We start from the raw sequence: 24,790 nt of genomic DNA, 5'->3' as shown, positions 1-24,790 counted from the left end.
AACAATTGATGCATGCGTGAATACAGTGCCGAGAGGCACCTACTCATTCGGCCTGAGCAGAGATTCCCCACAATCCTGTTCTGAGATTACTCCATCAACAAAAAGGCAAAGTATTTGTTAGAAATGGGGTCTCTACATGGCAGTCGTTTTGCACCCTGTCCAAGTAGGGACCCTCACTCTAGTCAGGATAAGGGAGATACCCAGCTCAGATAACCCCTGCTCACTCCCTTGGTAGCTAGGCATGAGCAGTCAGGCTTATCTCAGAAGCAATGTGTAAGGCATTTGCACATAACACACAGTAGTACAGTGAAAACACTACAAAAGGCACCACAACAGTTTTAGAAAAATAGTCAATATTTATCTGTGTAAAACAAGACCAAAACGAGAAAAATCCAACATACAATACTGAAGATATGAATTTTGCAAGAATATACTTAAAAAAACATTTCCTTGAAGTCGATAACTCCATCTGGGGCTATCACGACGTTGTGATAAACAAATTCAACACTTCAGACCGGCAGCAGAGTTGCGGGTCAGCTATGGTGTCGGGAAGACCCGCAAAGAGTACCTTGGAAATTCAGGGCGTCATGATCCTTGCAATAAGGTCCAGAGAGCAGCGTCGCTGGTGTTGTGGTGTTGATTCCAGAGGTCGGTGAGGATCGTCGGGCCCTTGAAGTCACACGCATTGCAGATCGAACTCCGGGCTGATGAAGTCAGAAGCACTGGCGTGGATGGCATCGGCGCTTTGGTGCAAAGCGGAACGATGCGACGAGCGGTGCCCACAGGTCACGGTGCAGGCAGCGGCTTGGTGACAGCGTCGGTGAGACCAGGGCTGTCATCTGAAGCAGGGCAGTGCGAAGTGCGGTGTCACCAGGTCACGGTGCAGGCAGCGAAGTCCTCATTGCTGAAGGGCTGTTGATGGTAAGCCCAAGTCAGCGGTGCGGTGTGGGACGGGCTCCGAGCGGCATCCATGGGTTGCGGTGCAGACAGGGACAGCTGGTGATGACACTGGAGTCGATAGTGCTGGCATCGGTGGACCGTGGCTGCGGTGCGGGATGGTGCGTCGTGTACCTCACAAGCGTTGTCCACAGACCACAGTGCAGGCAGCGTCGCGGGTGTCAGGAGGTGCAGCGGCGGGGGTGCCCAGGCAGCAGTGTCAATAAGGCAGTGCCGGAGTGCGGGCCCACAGGTCACGGTGCAAGCAGCATCTCGGTGGTGGCGTCAGATGGTGGCCTCAGTGAAACCAGGGTTGCATTGTGAAGCAGGGTAGTGCGCCTCTGTGCGGCGTCGGCAAGTCACGGCGCAGGCCAGCTGCGTTGTGGTGCTTTTTCTTCTTGAACAGCACAGAACACACTTTCCAGTGCTCCAGGCAGATGAAACTGAAGTCTTTGATATCTCTGAGGCTTCCAACAAGAGGCAAGCTCTACTCCATGCCTTTGGAGAACTCTCTCAAGCAGGATACACAGCAATGAGGCAGTACTCCTCCTCTAGCTCTTCAGCTCGTCTCCTTGGCAGAGGTTCCTCTTGATCCACAAAGATTCTAAAAGTCTGGAGTTTTGGGTCCACTACTTATACCCCTTGCTGCCTTTGAAGTAGGCATACTTCAAAGGAACGTCTCTGTTGTTCACAATATCTTGCCTTGCTCAGGCCTGGCCCCAGACACACTCCAGGGGGTTGGAGACTGCATTGTGTGAGGGCAGGCACAGCCCTTTCAGGTGTATGTGACCACTCCTCCCTCCACTCTAGCCCAGATGGCCCATAAGGAAATGCAGGCTACACCCCAGCTCCCTTTGTGTCACTGTCTACACTGTCTAGAGGAGATTCACAAACAGCCCAACTGTCAATTTGACCCCGACAGGGAATACACAAGCAGGCAGAGGCACAGAATGGTTTAAGCAAGAAAATGTACACTTTCTAAAAGTGACATTTTCAAACTGACAATCTAAAAACCAACTTCACTAAAAGATGTATTTTTAAATTGTGAGTTCAGAGATCCCAAACTCCACATTTCTATCTGCTCTCAAAGGGAAACTGCACTTTAAGGATAATTAAAGGCAGCCCCTGTGTTAATTTATGAGAGAGATAGGCCTTGCAACAGTGAAAAACTAATTTGGCAGTATTTCACTCTTAGGACATGTAAAACGCATCAATACATTTCCCACCTTTAACATACACTGCACCCTCCCCTGGGGGCTACCTAGGGCCTACCTTAGGGGTGCCTTACAAGTACTAAAAGGGAAGGTTTGGGCCTAGCAAGTGGGAACACTTGCCAGGTCGAACTGACAGTTTAAGACTGCATATAAAGGAAAAAGAGGAGGGACCGGGAGATTACTTGGTCCAGTGTACATTCTCCCAATAATAGTGCAAAAAAACAAAAGTACACTGTTCCATACAACGAGAAGAAAAGAGAAATAGGGAGACCTGAATCATCAGGAGCGAGTGCCCTCAAGCATCACAATGGATGACTGGCATCATCATCGGGTAATGCTCCTCGCCAGGCCGGCTGTGCAACGCCTGACGGGCTCCCCACATAGGGGGGGGCACTAAGCCGTGTTGAACCGATGGTAACTAAAGAGGTAGCACCATCTAAGCGGACATGCCTACACTCAAGCACCCGTAAAAAAGGAGAGAACAAAGAAAATTAAGGATAAAATTGGTTAAACATCGCTGCATATATCATCATTTTAATCAATAGTCAGGGATGAAACCAAGATTAAAAACACCGGAAAGTAATAAAATGAGTATCAATGCTCAATTACTTTCAAAGAACTGTAAGAGCGGAGGTCTGACTATTTACAGAACTTCCTAAGACAAGGTCAACATGTTTCGCGTCGTGCAGTCCTCACGGATCCAATGACGCTTCATCAGGACCAGAACACTCAGTATGTAAACTCCTCTCCAAATACACAAAATAAGTGATATGGAAATTACATCAATAGTTAATATAGGCCGGTCACTTACATTGAAGTACACTAAGCCAGGTCAACAGTCAGGTCGCCCTAGAAAACAAACAGTGAGAACAAACACCAAAATATACCCAACAAGTGGTCATCGGTGTAAAGGTGCAAACATTGTGCAATAGATCGCAAAAAACGAAAAAGAAGATGACAAAAAGTGGGCTTACCACCCCCAAGTCGGGAACAGGCTCCTTGGTAAGCACGTCCCAAGGACTCGGCTAACAGCTAAAACATGGTGAACATAAGTAGTCAATCAAAGTAGATAACAATTTGTTAGTCATGAAAGAAAGCAGTGCCAGCTCGATTCCTCATTCGGTAATAAATATAATAATGAAATTACCCAAAGAATTCTCATAACAAAATATATGTAAATGGATACAGTCAAGTGAATGGACAATAGTCCAGTGACACTACAGGTTAACACGTTGAGCACATAGGTGAAACTTGCAGCCAGTACGGAAATAGTTATTACAACCAGTCTCGCTAGGATCAATATTGTCCATACTGTTCATGTAAGAGTTCCACTATATCGGTAACCGAACCAATGTTCGGATTACCACGTTTCAAAGAAACCCGCACGTAATGGTAAAGCGGGTCACCATTAGATAATTATAGTCAGCAAACAAACTTACTTGTGTCGCGCTGGTCCAAAATAATAGACCTATCCTCCGGGGCGTGCAACCGCAGACAAACGCGGTGGAACGCCGCCGGAGTACATAAGCTCTCATGCACCCGGAAGTCGGCGAACGTCTCACATCCGAGAGTGACTCGGAGCGGGTAATAAACATAAAAGAAGGACTCCAGTTAGTCTTGGAGTCACAAAGATAGAAACTGAGGTAGGATTCAGGTCTTGGATGTCCTCGATAGAGAACGATAGATGCACCGAGTGGACAAAGACATTTATTATTTTAAGAACCGAAGTGTTCGTTCAGAAAATGAAATACAATTCTCATTAAAAGTTAATAAAGATTGGTTATTGCTCACAACTGTGAGCAGAGGAAATAACGCTCAGGAAATGTATAGTCATGGTGAAAGTCGGCATGAAATCACAACCTAGGAAAGTATTACACATCCCAATTAAAAGCCTCATGACAAGTATCCCGGAGGGGGGGGTGGGTTCAATAGATACTCAAACCCACTGAAGTTTAAAGTTCAATAACTTCATTATTGGGGAGTCCAGCCTAGAGAGACGTGATCAGGATAACGAGGTCCAGGGGATGTCATCATTAAGACCTCGTATGTGGGTACCCAATTTGAACACCCATCTCTGTTCTGTCCTAAAAAGATGCCCTGAGTCATTAGGTCGAACCTTAGGTGCTTCTAAAACCACCCACCACAAATCGTCAGGAGAATGTTTTTCTGCCAAGAAATGTGTACTGAGCTTCGTAGTAATCCGGTAACACCGGATATTGCTTCGGTGTTTGTTAATACGGTTCTTAACAGGTCTCGACGTCATACCAATGTAACGTAGATCACAAGGGCAAGTGATCATGTAGACACAGTTCCTTGTGTTACAGTTGGTATGTTTATTTAAATGCCATGTGCCTATTGAGTCCAGATACACAGAAGATAAGTGTTAGGTCAGAGTACATACATTACAATTACCACATGGGTGGTGGCCTACAACAGGGGGAAGACCCCCATAATGTCTTTTGGGTATCAATAACGGAAGGTGGTCGCGGACGGGTATGGATGACCATATCCTTGAAAGCGAACAGAGGTCGAGCAATCTCATAACCTCCGCTAGTCAAAATAGACCATCTTTTATTAATCAGTTTTTTAATGGAATTCGATAGAGGAGTAAAAGTGGATACGCAAGTAATTCTAGACTGGGGTGTCTTATCAAAGGTGGTGAGTAAGGCTTCTCTGTTATTGTTCCTTGCCCTTTTCCGTGCTTGATTTACAACTCGAGGCGGATAATGCCGTTCGAAAAGCTTATCTTGAAGACCGTCTGCCTGACGATCGAATTCAAAAGAGGAGCTACAATTTTGTCTGAGTCGTAGAAATTGACCAACAGGCAAATTATCCCGTAACGATTTTGGATGATGGCTTTCATGCAGTAACAAGGAGTTACGATCAGTAGGTTTATTGTAAACCGAGGTGGTTAGTTTACCATTATGAATGGTAATCATTAAATCAAGAAAAGGTAAATGAGTAGCAGATACCGTGGTCGTAAATCTTAAGAAAGGATCAAGAGTATTGATCCAAGTTGTGAATTGATCCGCAAGTTGCAGAGGACCATTCCAAATGATGAGTATGTCATCAATGTAGCGCCGCCATAGTGTAACATGTTCCTTGAAAGGATTCAAAGATGATAAAATAAATTTATTTTCAAAATCAAACATGTATAAGCAAGCTAAGCTTGGAGCAAAAGTACTGCCCATTGATGTTCCCCGAATTTGATGGTAAAACTGATCCTCAAATTGAAAGAAGTTTTCAGTCAGAGCCAGTCTGGCAAGGTGCATAATAAAGGTTACAGGAGTGGAAAGGGCCCTTCATGACTCTTGAAGAGCCGATTCTATGACTTGTAAAGTGGCCTCTTGTGGAATGTTGGTGTATAGTTCTTCAACATCCATAGTGATAATGCCTTGTACAGTGCCAGAGGTGTTGACCGATTCGATCAGATTCAGAACATCTTTGGTGTCCTTCAAATAGGTGGAGGAGTTCTTAACTAGAACCTGCAGGAAATGATCACAAAAAACTGACAATGGTTCTAAAACTGAACCAATACCCGAGACAATGGGGAGTCCTGGTGGTGGTGTTACGCCTTTATGAATCTTGGGCAGACAATAAAAGTAGGGGACACGGGGATGTGGTGTGTCCAGGAATTCAGCCTCCTTTGGTGAAATCCACTGGTTATTCCTGGCTTCCTCAATGAGGATCCTAATCTGAGTCTGTAATCTGGATGTGGGATCACACCTGATTTTGGCGTAATAAGTCGAATCGCCTAAGAGGCGGAGACATTCCTGTTTGTAATCCGTGGAGTTCATAACAACAATAGCTCCATCTTTATCAGCTTGTTTGATGGTAATCTGAGGGTCAGATGCTAGGTCAAGAAGAGCCTTCTTCTCTTTATTGGGAATGTTAATAAATGGATGTTTAGGACACAATTTATTTATATCAGCGAGTATTGCTTTCTCAAAAGTAACAACTTCGCTGGGCATGACCACTTGTGGTGGCACAAAGGTCGATGGTTTTCTTAGACCAGAGTCAAGCTGTGTAGGTTGTACTGGCTTATCCTTAAAAAAGAATTGTAATCGGATTTTCCGAAAGAACTGTGACATTTCGATATGTAGGAGGATTTCTTTCGTCTACATATCGAAATGTCACAGTTCTTTCGGAAAATCCGATTACAATTCTTTTTTAAGGATAAGCCAGTACAACCTACACAGCTTGACTCTGGTCTAAGAAAACCATCGACCTTTGTGCCACCACAAGTGGTCATGCCCAGCAAAGTTGTTACTTTTGAGAAAGCAATACTCGCTGATATAAATAAATTGTCTCCTAAACATCCATTTATTAACATTCCCAATAAAGAGAAGAAGGCTCTTCTTGACCTAGCATCTGACCCTCAAGATTACCATCAAACAAGCTGATAAAGGTGGAGCTTTTGTTGTTATGAACTCCACGGATTACAAACAGGAATGTCTCCGCCTCTTAGGCGATTCGACTTATTACGCCAAAATCAGGTGTGATCCCACATCCAGATTACAGACTCAGATTAGGATCCTCATTGAGGAAGCCAGGAATAACCAGTGGATTTCACCAAAGGAGGCTGAATTCCTGGACACACCACATCCCCGTGTCCCCTACTTTTATTGTCTGCCCAAGATTCATAAAGGCGTAACACCACCACCAGGACGCCCCATTGTCTCGGGTATTGGTTCAGTTTTAGAACCATTGTCAGTTTTTTGTGATCATTTCCTGCAGGTTCTAGTTAAGAACTCCTCCACCTATTTGAAGGACACCAAAGATGTCCTGAATCTGATCGAATCGGTCAACACCTCTGGCACTGTACAAGGCATTATCACTATGGATGTTGAAGCACTATACACCAACATTCCACAAGAGGCCACTTTACAAGTCATAGAATCGGCTCTTCAAGAGTCATCAAGGGCCCTTTCCACTCCTGTAACCTTTATTATGCACCTTGCCAGACTGGCTCTGACTGAAAACTTCTTTCAATTTGAGGATCAGTTTTACCATCAAATTCGGGGAACATCAATGGGCAGTACTTTTGCTCCAAGCTTAGCTTGCTTATACATGTTTGATTTTGAAAAGAAATTTATTTTATCATCTTTGAATCCTTTCAAGGAACATGTTACACTATGGCGGCGCTACATTGATGACATTCTCATCATTTGGAATGGTCCTCTGCAAATTGCGGATCAATTCACAACTTGGATCAACTCTTGATCCTTTCTTAAGATTTACGACCACAATATCTGCTACTCATTTACCTTTTCTTGATTTAATGATTACCATTCATAATGGTAAACTAACCACCTCGGTTTACCATAAACCTACTGATCGTAACTCCTTGTTACTGTATGAAAGCCATCATCCAAAATCGTTACGGGATAATTTGCCTGTTGGTCAATTTCTACGACTCAGACAAAATTGTAGCTCCTCTTTTGAATTCGATCGTCAGGCAGACGGTCTTCAAGATAAGCTTTTCGAACGGCATTATCCGCCTCGAGTTGTTAATCAAGCACGGAAAAGGGCAAGGAACAATAACAGAGAAGCCATACTCACCACCTTTGATAAGACACCCCAGTCTAGAATTACTTGCGTATCCACTTTTACTCCTCTATCGAATTCCATTAAAAAACTGATTAATAAAAGATGGTCTACTTTGACTAGCGGAGGTTATGAGATTGCTCGACCTCTGTTCGCTTTCAAGCGTTCAGCTAATATTAAGGATATGGTCATCTATACCCGTCCGCGACCACCTTCCGTTATTGATACCCAAAAGACATTATGGGGTCTTCCCCCTGTTGTAGGCCACCACCCATGTGGTAATTGTAATGTATGTACTCTGAACAAACACTTATCTTCTGTGTATCTGGACTCAATAGGCACATGGCATTTAAATAAACATACCAACTGTAACACAAGGAACTGTGTCTACATGATCACTTGCCCTTGTGATCTACGTTACATTGGTATGACGTCGAGACCTGTTAAGAACCGTATTAACGAACACTGAAGCAACATCCGGTGTTACCGGATTACTACGAAGCTCAGTACACATTTCTTGGCAGAAAAACATTCTCCTGACGATTTGTGGTGGGTGGTTTTAGAAGCACCTAAGGTTCGACCTAATGACTCAGGGCATCTTTTTAGGACAGAACAGAGATGGTTGTTCAAATTGGGTACCCACATACGAGGTCTTAATGATGACATCCCCTGGACCTCGTTATCCTGATCACGTCTCTCTAGGCTGGACTCCCCAATAATGAAGTTATTGAACTTTAAACTTCAGTGGGTTTGAGTATCTATTGAACCCCCCCCCCCCTCCGGGATACTTGTCATGAGGCTTTTAATTGGGATGTGTAATACTTTCCTAGGTTGTGATTTCATGCCGACTTTCACCATGACTATACATTTCCTGAGCGTTATTTCCTCTGCTCACAGTTGTGAGCAATAACCAATCTTTATTAACTTTTAATGAGAATTGTATTTCATTTTCTGAACGAACACTTCGGTTCTTAAAATAATAAATTTCTTTGTCCACTCGGTGCATCTATCGTTCTCTATCGAGGACATCCAAGACCTGAATCCTATCTCAGTTTCTATCTTTGTGACTCCAAGACTAACCGGAGTCCTTCTTTTATGTTTATTACCCGCTCCGAGTCACTCTCGGATGTGAGACGTTCGCCAACTTCCGGGTACATGAGAGCTTATGTACTCCGGCGGCGTTGAACCGCGTTTGTCTGCGGTTGCACGCCCCGGAGGGTAGGTCTATTATTTTGGACCAGCGCGACACAAGTAAATTTGTTTGCTGACTATAATTATCTAATGGTGACCCGCTTTACCATTACGTGCGGGTTTCTTTGAAACGTGGTAATCCGAACATTGGTTCGGTTACCGATATAGTGGAACTCTTACATGAACAGTCTGGACAATATTGATCCTAGCGAGACTGGTTGTAATAACTATTTCCGTACTGGCTGCAAGTTTCACCTATGTGCTCAACGTGTTAACCTGTAGTGTCACTGGACTATTGTCCATTCACTTGACTGTATCCATTTACATATATTTTGTTATGAGAATTCTCTGGGTAATTTCATTATTATATTTATTACCGAATGAGGAATCAAGCTGGCACTGCTTTCTTTCATGACTAACAAATTGTTATCTACTTTGATTGACTACTTATGTTCACCATGTTTTAGCTGTTAGCCAAGTCCTTGGGACGTGCTTACCAAGGAGCCTGTTCCCGACTTGGGGGTGGTAAGCCCACTTTTTGTCATCTTCTTTTTCGTTTTTTGCGATCTATTGCACAATGTTTGCACCTTTACACTGATGACCACTTGTTGGGTATATTTTGGTGTTTGTTCTCACTGTTTGTTTTCTAGGGCGACCTGACTGTTGACCTGGCTTAGTGTACTTCAATGTAAGTGACCGGCCTATATTAACTATTGATGTAATTTCCATATCACTTATTTTGTGTATTTGGAGAGGAGTTTACATACTGAGTGTTCTGGTCCTGATGAAGCGTCATTGGGTCCGTGAGGACCGCACGACGCGAAACATGTTGACCTTGTCTTAGGAAGTTCTGTAAATAGTCAGACCTCCGCTCTTACCGTTCTTTGAAAGTAATTGAGCATTGATACTCATTTTATTACTTTCCTGTGTTTTTAATCTTGGTTTCATCCCTGACTATTGATTAAAATGCTGATATATGCAGCGATGTTTAACCAATTTTATCCTTAATTTTCTTTGTTCTCTCCTTTTTTACGGGTGCTTGAGTGGAGGCATGTCCGCTTAGATGGTGCTACCTCTTTAGTTACCATCGGTTCAACACGGCTTAGTGCCCCCCCTATGTGGGGAGCCCGTCAGGCGTTGCACAGCCGGCCTGGCGAGGAGCATTACCCGATGATGATGCCAGTCATCCATTGTGATGCTTGAGGGCACTCGCTCCTGATGATTCAGGTCTCCCTATTTCTCTTTTCTTCTCGTTGTATGGAACAGTGTACTTTTGGTTTAAGACTGCACACACAGACACTGTAGTGGCAGATCTGAGAAATGTTTACAGGGCTACACATGTGAGTGGCACAATCAGTGCTGCAGGCCCGCTAGCAGCATTTGATTTACAGGCCCTGGGCACCTCTAGTGCACTTTAGTAGGGGTTTACTAGAAAATAAGTTATGCCAATCATGGAATAACCCAATCAACCCAGTCAATACAATTTACATAGGGAGCACTTGCACTTTAGAACTGATCAGCAGTGGTAAAGTGTGCCGAGACAAAAATCCAGCAAAAACAGAGTCCAGCATACCATAAAAACAGGAGGTCATAAGGCAAAAAGACAGGGGAAACACGCCAAAAGATGCCAGGTCTAACAGTATTGAAAGCTTAACAGCCTCTGGGAGGTGCATAATTCAGGTTATGACCCTACATAAGAGGTGACGCTTGTTAATATTTGGAATGAGATTGAGATTTCACTGTAAGCCAGGATTCCAAATAGTTAACCATGATGTCTAGTCACTGGTTTGACTAATTCAGTCTTTTTTCCTTAGGGCTCAGGGTATCACCCTTCATCAGCCAGGCTAGCTTGAATCCAGTGGCACAGTGAGCACGGAAGCCATGTCTGGGCATACCCTTCCCTCTTAGGGCATCTTTAGCAAAACAAAAGGATGATGGAAGGTGCTGAAACTTTTCAAATACTCTCCCCCAGTCACAGATCTGGTTTTAATCCATCATTCTTTTGCTCACAATGCCACCCCAGTTTGGACCCGGTCATATGCAAATCAGTCTTGATCACGATCCCCATTGGAATAGTTCAGCCCAAACTGCCAGGGCAAATACCCCCTGGACCGGAAACAAGCATCCTGGGACTGGTTTCAGGGTGTCACCCTTCATCAGCCAGGCTAGCTTGAATTCAGTGAGCATGGGACCCATGCCTGGGAATACATGCCTGGGAATACACTGGGGTTGCATGGTGAGCGAAAGAATGATGGATTAAAACAGGATAGAGAGTGTTTGAATAGTTTCAGCACTCCGTCCATCATTCGTTTGTGTTGCTATTTGTGTATGGTATCCATGCTTGAACAGTTGTGAATTGTCTCCTGGGACAACTCATTTATAAGATTTGTAATTATACCTGTAACATCAATAGTGGGACGATGGGCAGTAGATGTGGTTTGCATGGCTGTTGTGTGTTACTGATTCCAGAACTAATCATAACTGGCTTAATTCAGTGATTTTTAGGTTTTGTTTTGTACTCACAACTACAATTTAACTGTGTTTTGGAGTGAATTTCAGAATGTTTTAAAATCATAGTTAAGAAGCTATAACCATTCCTAAGCATAAATAACTGCACTTTATCTGTAGTTTTTTGGTGACTATAGTCTGTATGTATAGAAGTGTTACATGATACACACATTGAAACTGAAGGAATACAATGCTTACATTTGCACAGTCACTTTAATTCTTCTGTCCCCATTCAAGAAGGCTTAGTATACATGTTGGATTCAACCCATACTGATAGACACGGCATGTAATTGCTTTTATTAACTTGCTTTTAAGACGGTGTCGCCCAAGTCCCCTCTTTTATATGCAAATATTTTATGAAAGCATAATGTGCGTTCCAGATTCCTCGTGCTGTTTTGCAAAACGTCTATGGCTTGTACCCCTTCAGCTATTTCTAAGTTTAATAACCCTCATGTAAGTGTCGCAGGAGGCAACCCCCACCCAATATATCATGCAGTGACTGAAGTCCTGGGTTCCGGCGGTGGATGTCTCAAGGTGCTTTCTCGTGGAGCGCACATACATCATTGGCACCACACCCACCGCCGGGGGCACTGCTGACGCTCTTTATTGCCTGTATTTTCAGCTTCGCAGAGTTGCAGTCCTGGGGTCTTCCCACAAGTAGGACAATCTTAGGTATGTCTTCCTTTTTGGTCGCACTGACCAACCAGGAGTAAAATGAACTGATGTTCTTGCTGCTGTGCAGAATGAGCTGCTGACAACCTTCACCAACATTGACTGTCATCAGATCTGAAGTATACTGGACAGGATGCTGCATGGAGGCATGGTTTGAAGCCGTGCTTATAGCTAAACTGTTGCTGTCTATGCCTTTTCTAAAACACTTTTATAATGCTTGTGGGGTGTGACCAGGTCCCAACGAATTCTTTAGCTACCATGTTGAGTTATGAGATTGAGGTGTTGGACAAGAGGAGTCATCTGTAGTTCAATTGCCAAGTCGGCAAATAGTCCCCAGTTCGGTCCACAACAGATACTCCCTCTTTTAGTAGTATATGTTGGGAAAGAGAAATGTATAGTTATTTGTAGTGTTTATATTCAGATTTACTATGAGCAGGTCTTTTTGAAGACACTCGATAACTACACCACACTTCCAAGATACACGAAACACCAACATTTTCCCACTACTCTCCTCACCCTGGGCTAAGCAGAGTGAGTCTGAAGTTCAGAGTCAGCTGCGTTTCACAACCTGCTTGTCTTTTGGACCGGGTGAAGCAAGGTGCTGTCCTAAAGGGGCCTGGGCCACCGAATTGGACATACTCCTGCTCCATGAAATACATTTGGTTGGCAAATGTTGTTCTTTTCTGGCTCAGATGGGTTTCTCCCAGGTATTCTATGCAGGTTTCACTCGGGGGATCCTGGTTTAGCCTTTCTGCTCCTTAACTACATCCCCTTTAAAGCCACACAGATTTGGCACGAAATGTGAGGCACATATGTGGTGGTTTCTGGATTGTTGCAGTAAGTACGCAGTCCTCGATTAGTGTGTATGCTCCTCCTCTACTGTCCACAGAATTTCTCAAGACCTTGGGTGGCCTACTGATGCAGATTCCCCAACTGCTCTGCGTGCTGGGGGGACCTCAATGAAGTTCGAGACTTATCGGAAGGCAATTCCACAGGCACGTTGGGGAGGTGGGTGGACCAGACACATCTTACCACAGTCCAGGAAAAGATAGATCTTACAGACACCTGGTGACTATTTCATCTTACAGAGACCTATACTTTTTTCTCAGGTGCACACAAAATGTTCTTCGTCCTTGATTACTTTCTTCTGCTTAGTCTTGGGGCCTCCAGGATTGTGAACATCCATATCTTGGCTTGTGGGCTGTCGGAGCGCTCCCCATTTGAGCTCATAATGCAGCTCAAACTGCGAAGGGACAGGGAGCAATTTTCAGCGTACAAGTTTAGCTCTGCCAATCACCATTGTCTCTGAATCAATCATTGCTTTATGTGGAGAATGACAGAAATTGACATTTTAATTCCTCTACACCTTGTGCTGCAGGAGTTGATCAACTCATCCTTAATAAGACACAGCTTTAATGTTAGTTGCATTACTTTCATTAATTTGTGCTATATTTAATACTTGCTAATCTACAAATACGGACCGATGCAGCAAACCGCAATACATTTAATTAAGAAACAATTTGTGTACTACGAATGTTTTTAATGACTTTAGCACAAATAGTTTTTAATGATACATTTTGGGCTTTCTGACAGGCTGCGGGATCATCGCCAGTGTCCGAAGAGGACTCCTATTTAGTCAGCGGGAGCCTTTCATTTCCTCATGTAAGGAGCAGCTGATGCCCCTTGATATAAAGCCTTCCTGTGCTGCCTCTCTTCCAAGATCTCTCCAGCCCCATCTCTTCTAGGGAATCACAAGCTGCTTCCTTTTCCCTTCTTTTCAGAGCATTTTTCTTTTGTAACCAGTCTTGTGTTCTCTGCTACCTGAGATTACTAAATCTAGAATTGCATTGGGGAGAGCGCATTTGTTGAATGTTGTCATTTATTTTCACAGTGAATTTGTGACTCCACTGTCAAGCTAGCTGGTCAAACCAGTGGATAGAGTCCTTTCGTGCAGGCAACAGTTATTGCGATGACAGCTCAGCAAATTCTCCTCTACTTGTGTCTGGTATTGGCACCCACCACAGCGAAACCACCAAATATTGTTTTGATGTTGGCTGATGATTTGGGCTACGGTGATCTGAGTTGTTACGGACACCCTTCCTCCTTGACCCCAAACCTGGACCAGTTAGCAACTCAAGGACTGAGGTTCACTGATTTCTACACTACCGGTTCAATGTGTACTCCCTCCAGGTATGGACTGTTCACTTTCCAGCTTCACTACCACAAACGCAATAATGTGCACATGATTGTCAGGAGGGTGCATGCCACACACATGTTCACTTTATAGTTCAAAGTGGAACGCTGTAGAACTCTAGCGATGTTTAAACATATAAACTTGTAAACAATTACATGGATATGCAGTACTAATTTGTAAACTCCTTAGTTTGAATTTCACTTCGAACATTTAGATGTTTAAAGGCATCAAGGTATCTTACAATAAACCTTATATGTATAGGATATTAATTGCATGAATGTATTAATGTTTAGATTTTATGGACTAAAGCATTGTAACTCTTGCCATTACTTTTTTTAATGCAGTAAAATGTCCATCTCCACAGACAGTGAAATGTCTTTTATCGGGGATTATTACCTAGCTCTCCAGGCTGCAAATCATGCGAGATATGAGCCCGATGTTGTGTGGTGGTTTTTGCTTTTAAAGAACTTTATTACTTTTAGCATTTGTTTATTTTGACCAGTGAAAGCTATGTCAGTACCAACACAGCAGCTGTGAGAGCCGTGTAACTAATGAGAATATCTTTGGAGGTCATCTAAGGAAAAAGAACAAAGTATGACTCCGTAATTATTTATGTTATAGAGCGACTCTTAATATTCTGTTTGACTTCACCTGCATGGTCTACGTTGCTGCCTTTTGTATAGCCACCAATCTCTCCGACTTTGTACTTTAGACCTACTACTCCCCAAGGAACTAAAATTCCGACCATCCCTTCTATAATGACTGTTCGGCCCATAGGCTTTAATATAATCTATTGTTCACTCAGATATATGATAACCGAATTCCTAGCCCTTCTTAAACTCAGTTAAGTCATATGTAGCAAAAGGCATACTAAACAAAATACAAAAAATATTAAAAAGGTGAAAGGCCCAATTGCTTCCTTTACATATAAAACAGTAAAAGAATGGTCAGACGACCCATAACTTCCGCATAAGTACATATATCCAGCAGATGTCCGTCCCAGTGCACATTTTGCTTAATCTTTATAACAATCACTTGCTACAACTTTTATGGGAAGTGTCTGCTACTAAGACAAAGGAGAACAAATTCAGACATTATCTTTACTCGTATACGGAAATTATTCTGTTTTACTCTCCACGACAGGTGATATCCTTCAGCAACGACTAAGCAAAATAACAACATGCTACTAATGCATTATCAAGAACATTTCCAAAGTAATTATCTGATGTAACTCGCAAAGGTCTCCCAAAAACCCTAGTTGATATAGCCTTGGAAAGATCGAAAGATATGATAAATCTGATCTTCTTCTTGTGCAGAGTGAGGGCGGGGGAAGTCATTTATGTAGCGTTTCTCACCTCTCTGATCTCTGTGCCTTCAGTTTGTCTGCTGCACCACAGGTGCCTTTTTGGTAATAGTAGTGCAAGATAGTAGTGCAAGCAGGACATTGGGGGAGCCATGAGGGTTGAAGATGGAGCACCTGCTATGTTTCGGCTATTGCCTTGCTTTTGAACTTGGCTCTGTCTGTAAGGTCAACCCAAACATTTTGCTGTTACCCTTCATGTTTTCTGAAATTAGTTTTTGTAGGCATTAGGACTCCAGTGATAAAGTGCTTGTGTTCTCTTCCTAAAACACAGTAAAATTGACCTACACCTGATTGGCACATTTAGGGCCTCATTCCAAGTTTGGCTGGCGGCGGGCGCCGCCAGCCAAACGGGAACCGCCACTTGGCCGCTCCGTGGTCAAAAGACCACGGAGGCCATTCTGGCTTTCCCGCTGGGCCGGCGGGCGCCCGCCAAAGGAGCGCCCGCCGGCCCAGCGGGAAAGGCCCTGCAACAATGAAGCCGGCTCCAAATGGAGCCGGCGGAGTTGCAGGGGTGCGACGGGTGCAGTTGCACCCGTCGCAATTTTCACTGTCTGCAATGCAGACAGTGAAAATCTTTATGGGGCCCTGTTAGGGGGCCCTGCACGGCCCCACGACACCCGTTCCCGCCATTCTGTTCCTGGCGGTAAAAACCGCCAGGAACAGGATGGCGGGAAGGGGGTCGGAATCTCCATGGCAGCGCTGCTTGCAGCGGCGCCATGGAGATTCAGCCCAAGCAGGGGAAATCCGGCGGGAAACCGCTGGATTCCCTTTTCTGACCGCGGCTTTAACGCCGCGGTCAGAATGGGCATTGAAGCAACGCCAGCCTGTTGGCGGTGCGTCCATGGGCCCCCGCCAGGGTCAGAATGACCCCCTTAATGTACTTATAAGTCCCTAGTATATAGTACTACAAGTACCAAGGGCTTGTAAAATAATTTTTCGGGGCAGGCCTGCAGCACTCATTGTGCCACCCATCATAGTAGTTCTTTAAAACTTATCTCAGACCTACCCTTGCAGCCTGTAGCGCAGTTTTAAACTGCCATTTCGACCTGGTAAACTAAACCTTTTGTCAGGTCTAAACCTTCATTTTTAAAACATATGCCACCCCCTAAGGTAGGCCCTAAATAGCCCACAGGGCATAGTTCATTGCATTTAAAAAAAGTATTATGTTTCTACGTTTACATGTCCTAGCAATGAAAAACTCCGAAATTTGTTTTCTACTACTATAAGGCTTACCGTTCCCATAGGATAACATTGGCTTAGCTTATTACATTTAATAAGTACTAAGGTCCAATTGGGAACATGCAGAAAATTCATAATCTCCTCTAAGGGTAATATTGGATTTTAAGTCACAATTCTGAAAACGCCACTTTTGAGAAAGTTAAGTATACAAAACTATGATGGATGGAAGCTTGAATTCATCTCTGCCACTGGTAATCACTCAGGTGCCGCATTCCAATCCATCATTATTCTGCACACCATGCCACCTCAGTTTGGCCTACCTATATGAAATTCAGTCTTGACCCTGCTCCAATAAGAACAGTCCAGTATGTACTGCGAAGCCAGATCCATCCTTAACAGGAACACAAGCAACCCAGGACTGGTTTCGCCCTGGTTATGGCCTCATCAGCCAGGTACAGCTTGGTTGGAGTGACACAGTGTGCCCAAGAGGGTCAGGAACGGGTTGTATGTCGGAACGCCGCCTGCCGAAACAACGAGTGCCTGAACAACGAGGTCGGAACACCGACCTCGTTGTTACCACTAATGCCTGTACCACGAATGCCTTAACAACGATATTTTGTTGTAAAGGCATTCCTGGTAAAGGCATTAGTAATAGGCACCCATTGATCCTGCATGCGTCACCCCGACCCCCCAACCCCACCCCAAAACCTAAAACCCCCACCCCGCCCCAAAACCTAAAACGCCCGCCCCCCCAACTCCACCCCAAAACCTAAACCCCCCCGAACCCCCACCCCGCCCCAAAACCTAAAACACCCCGCCCCCCCAACCCCACCCCAAAACACCCCCACCCCCGCCCCCAACCTCACCCCAAAACCTAAAACCCCCCGACCCTCCACCCTGCCCCAAAACCTAAAACGCCCCTCCCCCCAACCCCACCCCAAAACCTAAAACCCCCTGACCACCCACCCCACCCCAAAACCTAAAACGCCCCTCCCCCCAATCCCGCCCCAAAACCTAAAACCCCGACCCCACCCCAAAACCTAAAACGCCCCGCCCCCCAACCCCACCCCAAAACCTAAAAACCCCCGGCCCCCCACCCCGCCCCAAAACGCCCCACCCCCCCAACCCCGCCCCAAAACCTAAAACCCCCTGACCCTCCACCCCGCCCCAAAACCTAAAACCCCGACACTCCACCCCGCCCCAAAACCTAAAACCCCCGACCCCCACCCCACCCCACCCCACCCCAAAACCTAAAACGCCCCGCCACCCCAACCCCACCCCAAAACCCCCGGCCCCCCACCCCCACCCCAAAACGGCCCGCCCCCCCAACCCCGCGCCAAAACCTAAAACCCCCGACCCTCCACCCCACCCCAAAACCTAAAACCCCGACCCTCCACCCCGCCCCAAAACCTAAAAACCCCTGACCCCCCACCCGACCCCAAAACCTAAAAAGCCCCGCCCCCCCACCCCACCCCAAAACCTAAAATCCCCCGGCCCCCCACCCCAAAACGCCCCGCCCCCCCTACCCCGCCCCAAAACCTAAAACCCCCGACCCTCCACCCCGCCCCAAAACCTAAAACCCCCGACCCTCCACCCCGCCCCAAAACCTAAAACCCCCCGCCCCTCCAATTACCTGAGTCGTCACCTCGTCATCCGTGTCGTCCTCCTCAGCCGACTCCCTTGTTTGTGCCTTAACCACGCATGTTCGTTGTTCAGGACATGCATGGTTAAGGCACAAAATAACAAAGTTGTGGTTAAAGAAAGCGTTGTTCCGCTTTTGTTAACCAGGACTTCGTTATTAAAGAGTTGGCGCAGAGGATGTTTCCCTCAGGAACCTGTTTTCTTCATGGGAGCAGAATTGATTCAACTTCTCAATGCCCTACTATCTGTAAAATCTTCCCTAGAATTTGGCGAGATGTCACCAACAAGGGGTAAAGGGGTTTGGGATAGTGAAGAGACAACCTCTGAGCTGCAGGCATACTTTCATGGCTGGTTAACTTTAAACTACTCTTATTGTTCTATGTAGTGTTCTTCTGGCGTCCGGATTGGCGTTGGAGGAGAATATCTAATGCACAGAGGAAAGGAACAAAATACAATGTAAACACAGTAACATCACTATACTCTATGGAGACTATAAGATACTTTTCATGAAAGCCTTTCATATACCTAACTGCTTGGAGTTATTTGGCCCTTTTCTATAATTGTATAAGTATATACAAGTGTAAATCTTGTGGAAAATTCTTCATTTCGACGTTCTTCAGTCTATATAATGCTGTAGAGCCGTACGATATATCAAACAGTCAGCACAGCCTCCTTTAGAATGGCTTTTGAGAGTTCTGAAACATCCAACTGACAAGAAAATAGAGGATTAGTTCAATATCTCAACCTCTATTATGACACATTTCAATGACGAGTTATAACTGTTTAAGGCTGAACTGTAAAGTCTCAGAAGTTCTCTGAACTTCTACTCTGCAGAGGGGCAGGGGAGGAAAGGATAGGTACAGAAAAGGTGAGGAGAAATGCCCCAGAGAAAAACTACAAGAAGGGGCAGACAAAACAAAGCTTCTGTGCTCTGCTTTCTTTTGCCTCACTGTCTTCAACAATGGAATTTCCTTGCAGGTTGAAAAGTCCTTGGAAATCCTGGCAGGCAAAAGATTAAACATTGGAGCGTGGACCCAAGTCAGTCAGGAGCTGCCATGCTCAACAGAACCCTAAGAGTCTTTCTGGGAAACGGAGACACTTCTTCCAAAGGCTTTCAGAGTTCAGACTGAAGGCAGAGTGACTAAACAATGAGAAGACACTACTCCTGCTGTCAGCTACTGAAAATACTTCACTATTCAGGCTATGAACAGGCTTAGGACAGAGGTGCCAAACAGAGACACTAGGCTCTTCAAGATTGTAATTGAAGTGTGTGTGTTTTTAAAAAAAATAATTTTTTATTGCTTTCAACAAGGGATTGTAGTTTGTAACGATACAATTACTAAATTAGACCCAACACTCAGTTCTATCCCCCCTCCCCCCAATTAGCACTTTGGCCATCAACAAAAGCTCTTGTTATACCAATTCTCTGCTGTTAGTAGCCTTGTCAGTGTTCCATGGTGTTATTGTGTTGTGGGTATGGTTATCTATTCAGTTTCTGATTCCTTGTTGGAGTTGTTGTCCTCTGATGTGGGAGCGTCCATAGACTTTAGATTGTCTAGCAGGGAGTCCCAATGTTTGGCGTCGTCTCTAGGCCTTTGTCCCTGTATTGCTTCTTTCAGCAGCGCCGAGCTTTCAGTTCCGGCCCATTTCTCTAGCTCCATTTGCCACCTAGTTACTTGGGGGCCACTTGGGTCCTTCCAATGCGCCGTTATTTCTCTCCTTGCTAGTATTAGCGGCAAGTCTGTGAACCTATTGTTTATTTTTTGAGTTGGTGGGTGCGGAAAGTCCCCCAGTATTGCTACTACTGGGGTAGGCGGTAGCGTTTTTTCTGTACTGGACGATATTTTCCTGAATACTTCTGACCAATATAGATGGATTCTCGGGCAATTCCATAGCATGTGAACTAGGTCAGCTGTAAGTTCTTCACATCGGGGACATTTTGAGTTATTCTTATTGTAGAATTTGGTTATCATTTGTGGAGTTAGACATGCCCAGTGGTAGATATATAGGTTTATCAGTTTGAATCTTGCATTCCTGGATACAGAGTAAACGTGGGAGGTGATTCTAGACCATTGAGTGTCCTCTAGTATGATGTCTAAGTCTGTTTGCCATTTGGTTCTAACTTTATTAAATGGTGCACAGATGTCGCTCTGCAGAGATCTGTATATTCCTGAGACTGTTCCTTTTTGGTCCCCCATCGAACAGAGGAACTGACATCCCTTATGTGTGTTTGGTTCGTTCGATTTTGTTCCCCATAGTTTTTGGATAGTGTTAACTAAGGTATTGTGGGTAAGGAATAAAGCGGAGGGGAGATTAAACTGTTCTTGTAGTTCTGCGTAGGAGCAGAGCTTGCCATTGTTAAACAAATAACCTACTTTCGTGATGTTATGTGCTATCAGTTTGTTAGTATGCGTTGTGATGTGTCCCTTTGGGATGAGGTTTAAGGCTATTAGGGGGATCTTGGGTGTGTATGGAGATTTTGGCCCTCATTCCAACCCTGGCTGTCTCTGACCGCCAGGGCGGAGGGCAGCGGAAGCACCGCCAACAGGCTGGCGGTGCTTCCTAGGCTATTCTGACCGCGGCGGTAAAGCCGCGGTCAGAAAAGGGGAACCGGCGGTTTCCCGCCGGTTTTCCCCTGGCCCAGGGAATCCTCCATGGGGATTCCGACCCCCTTCCCGCCAGCCTGTTTCTGGCGGTTTTCACCGCCAGAACCAGGATGGCGGGAACAGGTGTCGTGGGGCCCCTGGGGGCCCCTGCACTGCCCATGCCACTGGCATGGGCAGTGCAGGGCCCCCCTAACAGGGCCCCATACAGATTTTCACTGTCTGCTTTGCAGACAGTGAAAATCGCGACGGGTGCCACTGCACCCGTCGCACCCCTGCAACTCCGCTGGCTCCATTCGGAGCCGGCTTCCTCGTTGCAGGGGCTTTCCCACTGGGCCGGCGGGCGGCCTTTTGGCGGGCGGCCTATTGGCGGTTGCCCGCCAGCCCAGCGGGAAAGTTGGAATGGCCGCCGCGTTCTTTTGACCGCGGGGCGGTCATTCGGCGGTAACCGCATGGCGGGCGGCGGTCAGAATGACCGCCTTTGTGCGAGTGCGCCTCAGAAATTGTTCCCAGCAGTATCTTGATGCTTCCCACTCCAACGGGAGCTGTTGCTTAGATTTCTTAGGGTTCAGTAATATATTTACAATATTTTCGAGAGGGCAGCTCAGAGGAACTTGTAAGTCCTTTGTGCTTGAGGGTTCGCTGATTAATTTAGCCAGCCATTGTAGTTGCCCTGCCCAGTAGTAAATTTCCATGTCTGGTGCGGCTAAGCCTCCCTCCGAAGTGGGTCTTCGGAGGGTGTTAAGAGCGATTCTGTGCCTGTTCGGACTCCATATGAAATTTACAATCAGGGAGTCGATGTTTTTGAATACTTTCTTCGGGATCACTAGTGGAATAGTGGAGAAGTAGTAGAGTAGCCTGGGTAATGCTATCATTTTGAGCAAGGCAACTCTCCCAAAGACAGTCAGTGGTAGTGTGCTCCAAAAGAGCATATTGGCTTTAATTCCTCTAATTGCCCTCTGTATATCACCCTCTAATAGGTCTTCTACTGTGTGGTAAATATTGACCCCCAGGTATTTAAATGTGCTCGGGGACAAGGGTAGACCCCTGGTGTCTAGGTTCTCTAGTGTTTCTGGTTAATGGAAAGATGGTGGATTTTTTCCAGTTGATGCGGAGACCGGAGGACATACCAACATTTTCTAGCATATTTATTGCTCCAGGCAGGTCTGTGTTCAGGTCTTTGAGGAATAGTAACATATCATCTGCGTATAGTGCTATGTGGTGTGTACAATTATTGGTTAAGATGCCCTCAAAGTACTTTTTGGATCTTGCCATTTGTGCAAGGGGCTCTACTGCTATTACGAACAGGAGGGGAGATAGCGGGCAGCCTTGTCTAGTTCCTCTACCTATAAGGAAGGAATCGGAAATGGTGTTGCCCGTGTGCACCCTCGCTGTGGGGTTAGAATACAGTAGTTTTGTCCAACGTGTGAATCCCTCACCAAGTCCAAGTTTTAACATGACCTGTTCAAGGCAGTCCCACCTTAGGCTATCAAAGGCCTTTTCTACATCTACAGAGACTGTCGCTGTTTGGGGTATTGTTGGGGGCAGGTTCTGTAGTAATGAGATTAAGCGTCTGATATTTTGTGCTGTGCTACGTTGTGGGATAAATCCCGATTGGTCTTGGTGTATCAATGATGGCATGAGGGGTAAAAGTCTGTTTGCCAGTATCCGACTTAATATTTTATAATCTAGATTCAACATGGATAATGGGCAGTAGGATCGGACGTCCGAGGGTGGTTTATCGGGCTTAAGAAGTGGAATCATGATAGCTTCATTGGTTGATTGAGGCAGTTTGTTGGTGCGCCATACTTCCGTGTATATTGCACAGAGCCTCGGTGCAAGTAGGTCCTGATATAGTGAATAGAACTCCATGGGGAGGCCACCCGTTCCCGGGACTTTGCCCCTTGCCATACCTTGTATTGCTATTTTAATTTCCGCTGTAGTTATTTGGGCGGCTAGAGACAGCCTTTCCTCAGCTCTCAGCTTGGGGAGGGTAAGGGACCCTAACTCCTGCACCTGACCGTTACTAATAGTGTCCAAGGGTGGGGCATATAAAATTGAGTAGTATTCGAAGAAACTCGTGTTGATCTCCCTTTGCCCATGCACTCTATCGCCTAGTTGTGTCTCAATCTCGACTATGGTGGACTGTTGTCTAGGGGGCTTAGCTAGCCATGCTAGCAGGGCGCCTGCCTTGTCGCCTTCTGTATGCTTTTGATTTAGGTACTGCTTGTAGTCGAAACGAGAAAGTCTAGTGTTCGCCTCAGTTATTTTAGCTTTAGTTTCTAACATGTGGGGGGTCAGCTCAGGGTGAGTTGGGATCTCGCGCTCTATTTCTCTGAGGGAGTCTTCGTGTTTTTTTAATTCATTTTCGATTGATTTCCGGACCCCATAACACTCGCCAATACATTTACCCCTGGTTACTATTTTGAAGGTTTCCCATTCAAGGGCTCTGGAAGATGCTGTCTCTGTGTTAATAGTAAAGAATTCCTCAATGCTTTTATGTATGGTAAGTTTAAATGCTTCATCTTCTAGTGCTTCTATCCTCAGTTGCCAGGTGGGGATTAATGGTCTATCTCCGCTCCACGCTAGTGATACCATCAGGGGGTTATGGTCTGAAATAGTTTGACTCAAATATTCGGCTGCTACTACTAGCTGTTGTAGTTCGTGGGATAATAGGAAGGTGTCTAGCCTAACATGTAGGTCATGTGTTATCGAGTAGTAGGAGTAGTCTCTACTGAGCGGGTTAAGCCGTCTCCAGCAGTCCCCTAGTTGCCAGTGTTGTTGCCACTCTGTAAAGGTTTTGGCAGTTTTTGTGGTTTGTGAGTGCGGTAATGGCGGATGTGACCTATCTAAGCACACGTTGGTTATGCAGTTGAAATCCCCACCGAGAATTTTCGGACCTACAAGGTTCGGACCCAATTCTTGGGATAATTTGTCGAAGTATTTTTTTTGATCTAGGTTCGTGCATATAGGCCGCCAATTGTCACTACCTTCCCGTCCAATCTGTCCCTGACTACCACATATCTCCCCTCTTTCTCTATGGATATTTGTAGTGCCTGGAAAGGTACTCCTGGTCATACCCATATTAGTACTCCCCTGGCAAATGCTGAGTAGGTGGTGGCGAATATTTGTCCTCTCCATCTTTTTTTTAGTGCTGTGACTTCTTGTTCTAACAGATGCGTTTCCTGTAACAGGGCTATGTGTGCCCCCCTAACTTTGAGATAATTGTGTACTTTATACCGTTTGGACATATTATTTAGACCTCGGACGTTCCATGTTATCATTTTGTAGGTTGCGGCCATGATCTATGGGTTTTAGATTGGTGATTGTGCGTGGTTATAGCCCTGCAGCTAAGTTTTCTGTTATGAATATTGTTAAAGGATTTAGGACGAGAATTGTCTGATTCATTAGTGATTAGTGCTGTGTTAACCCTTCTATCTATATAAACTAATTTAACCCCCAACTCCCCTTCCCCAGGACCAGTGACCAAAACTTTTCCCGTCCAAACCATAAACAATCTAAAATTGTAGTCCTATAGGTGGGTGGCGTGTCGGAGGTCGAGAGCCCCCGCTCCGAGTTGCTCCCGGGGCTCCGCTACACGATGCATTGCTTCTGGTTGCGTGTGTTCGAATGGCACAAACTATCGGTTGGTCTAAGAGGGTACTTGCTTATTATCCTAGATAAGTTGGTTGAGTCTATGGTGGTACTCTTACAAAGGTTATTCTCCCCTTACCGCAACTAG

At 45.3% G+C, this 24,790-nt stretch overlaps 1 protein-coding gene across 1 annotated transcript in view; it reads left to right on the top strand.

Annotated features, from left to right (window-relative positions):
* The window catches only part of LOC138288161 (arylsulfatase A-like), a 480,219-nt gene that overhangs the window by 64,199 nt on the left and 391,230 nt on the right, over positions 1-24,790 (top strand). Inside the window, exon 2 of the mRNA XM_069229468.1 lies at positions 13,960-14,258. Coding sequence (XP_069085569.1) covers positions 14,038-14,258 — 221 coding nt within the window. The 5' untranslated portion in view covers positions 13,960-14,037. The remainder of the gene's footprint in view (positions 1-13,959; positions 14,259-24,790) is intronic.

Source organism: Pleurodeles waltl, chromosome 4_1 (genome assembly GCF_031143425.1).
Source record: "Pleurodeles waltl isolate 20211129_DDA chromosome 4_1, aPleWal1.hap1.20221129, whole genome shotgun sequence".
Taxonomy (NCBI): Eukaryota; Metazoa; Chordata; class Amphibia; order Caudata; family Salamandridae; genus Pleurodeles; species Pleurodeles waltl.
The sequence above is the reverse complement of the archived record's forward strand: the minus strand, read 5'-3'. Positions and strand labels throughout refer to the sequence as shown.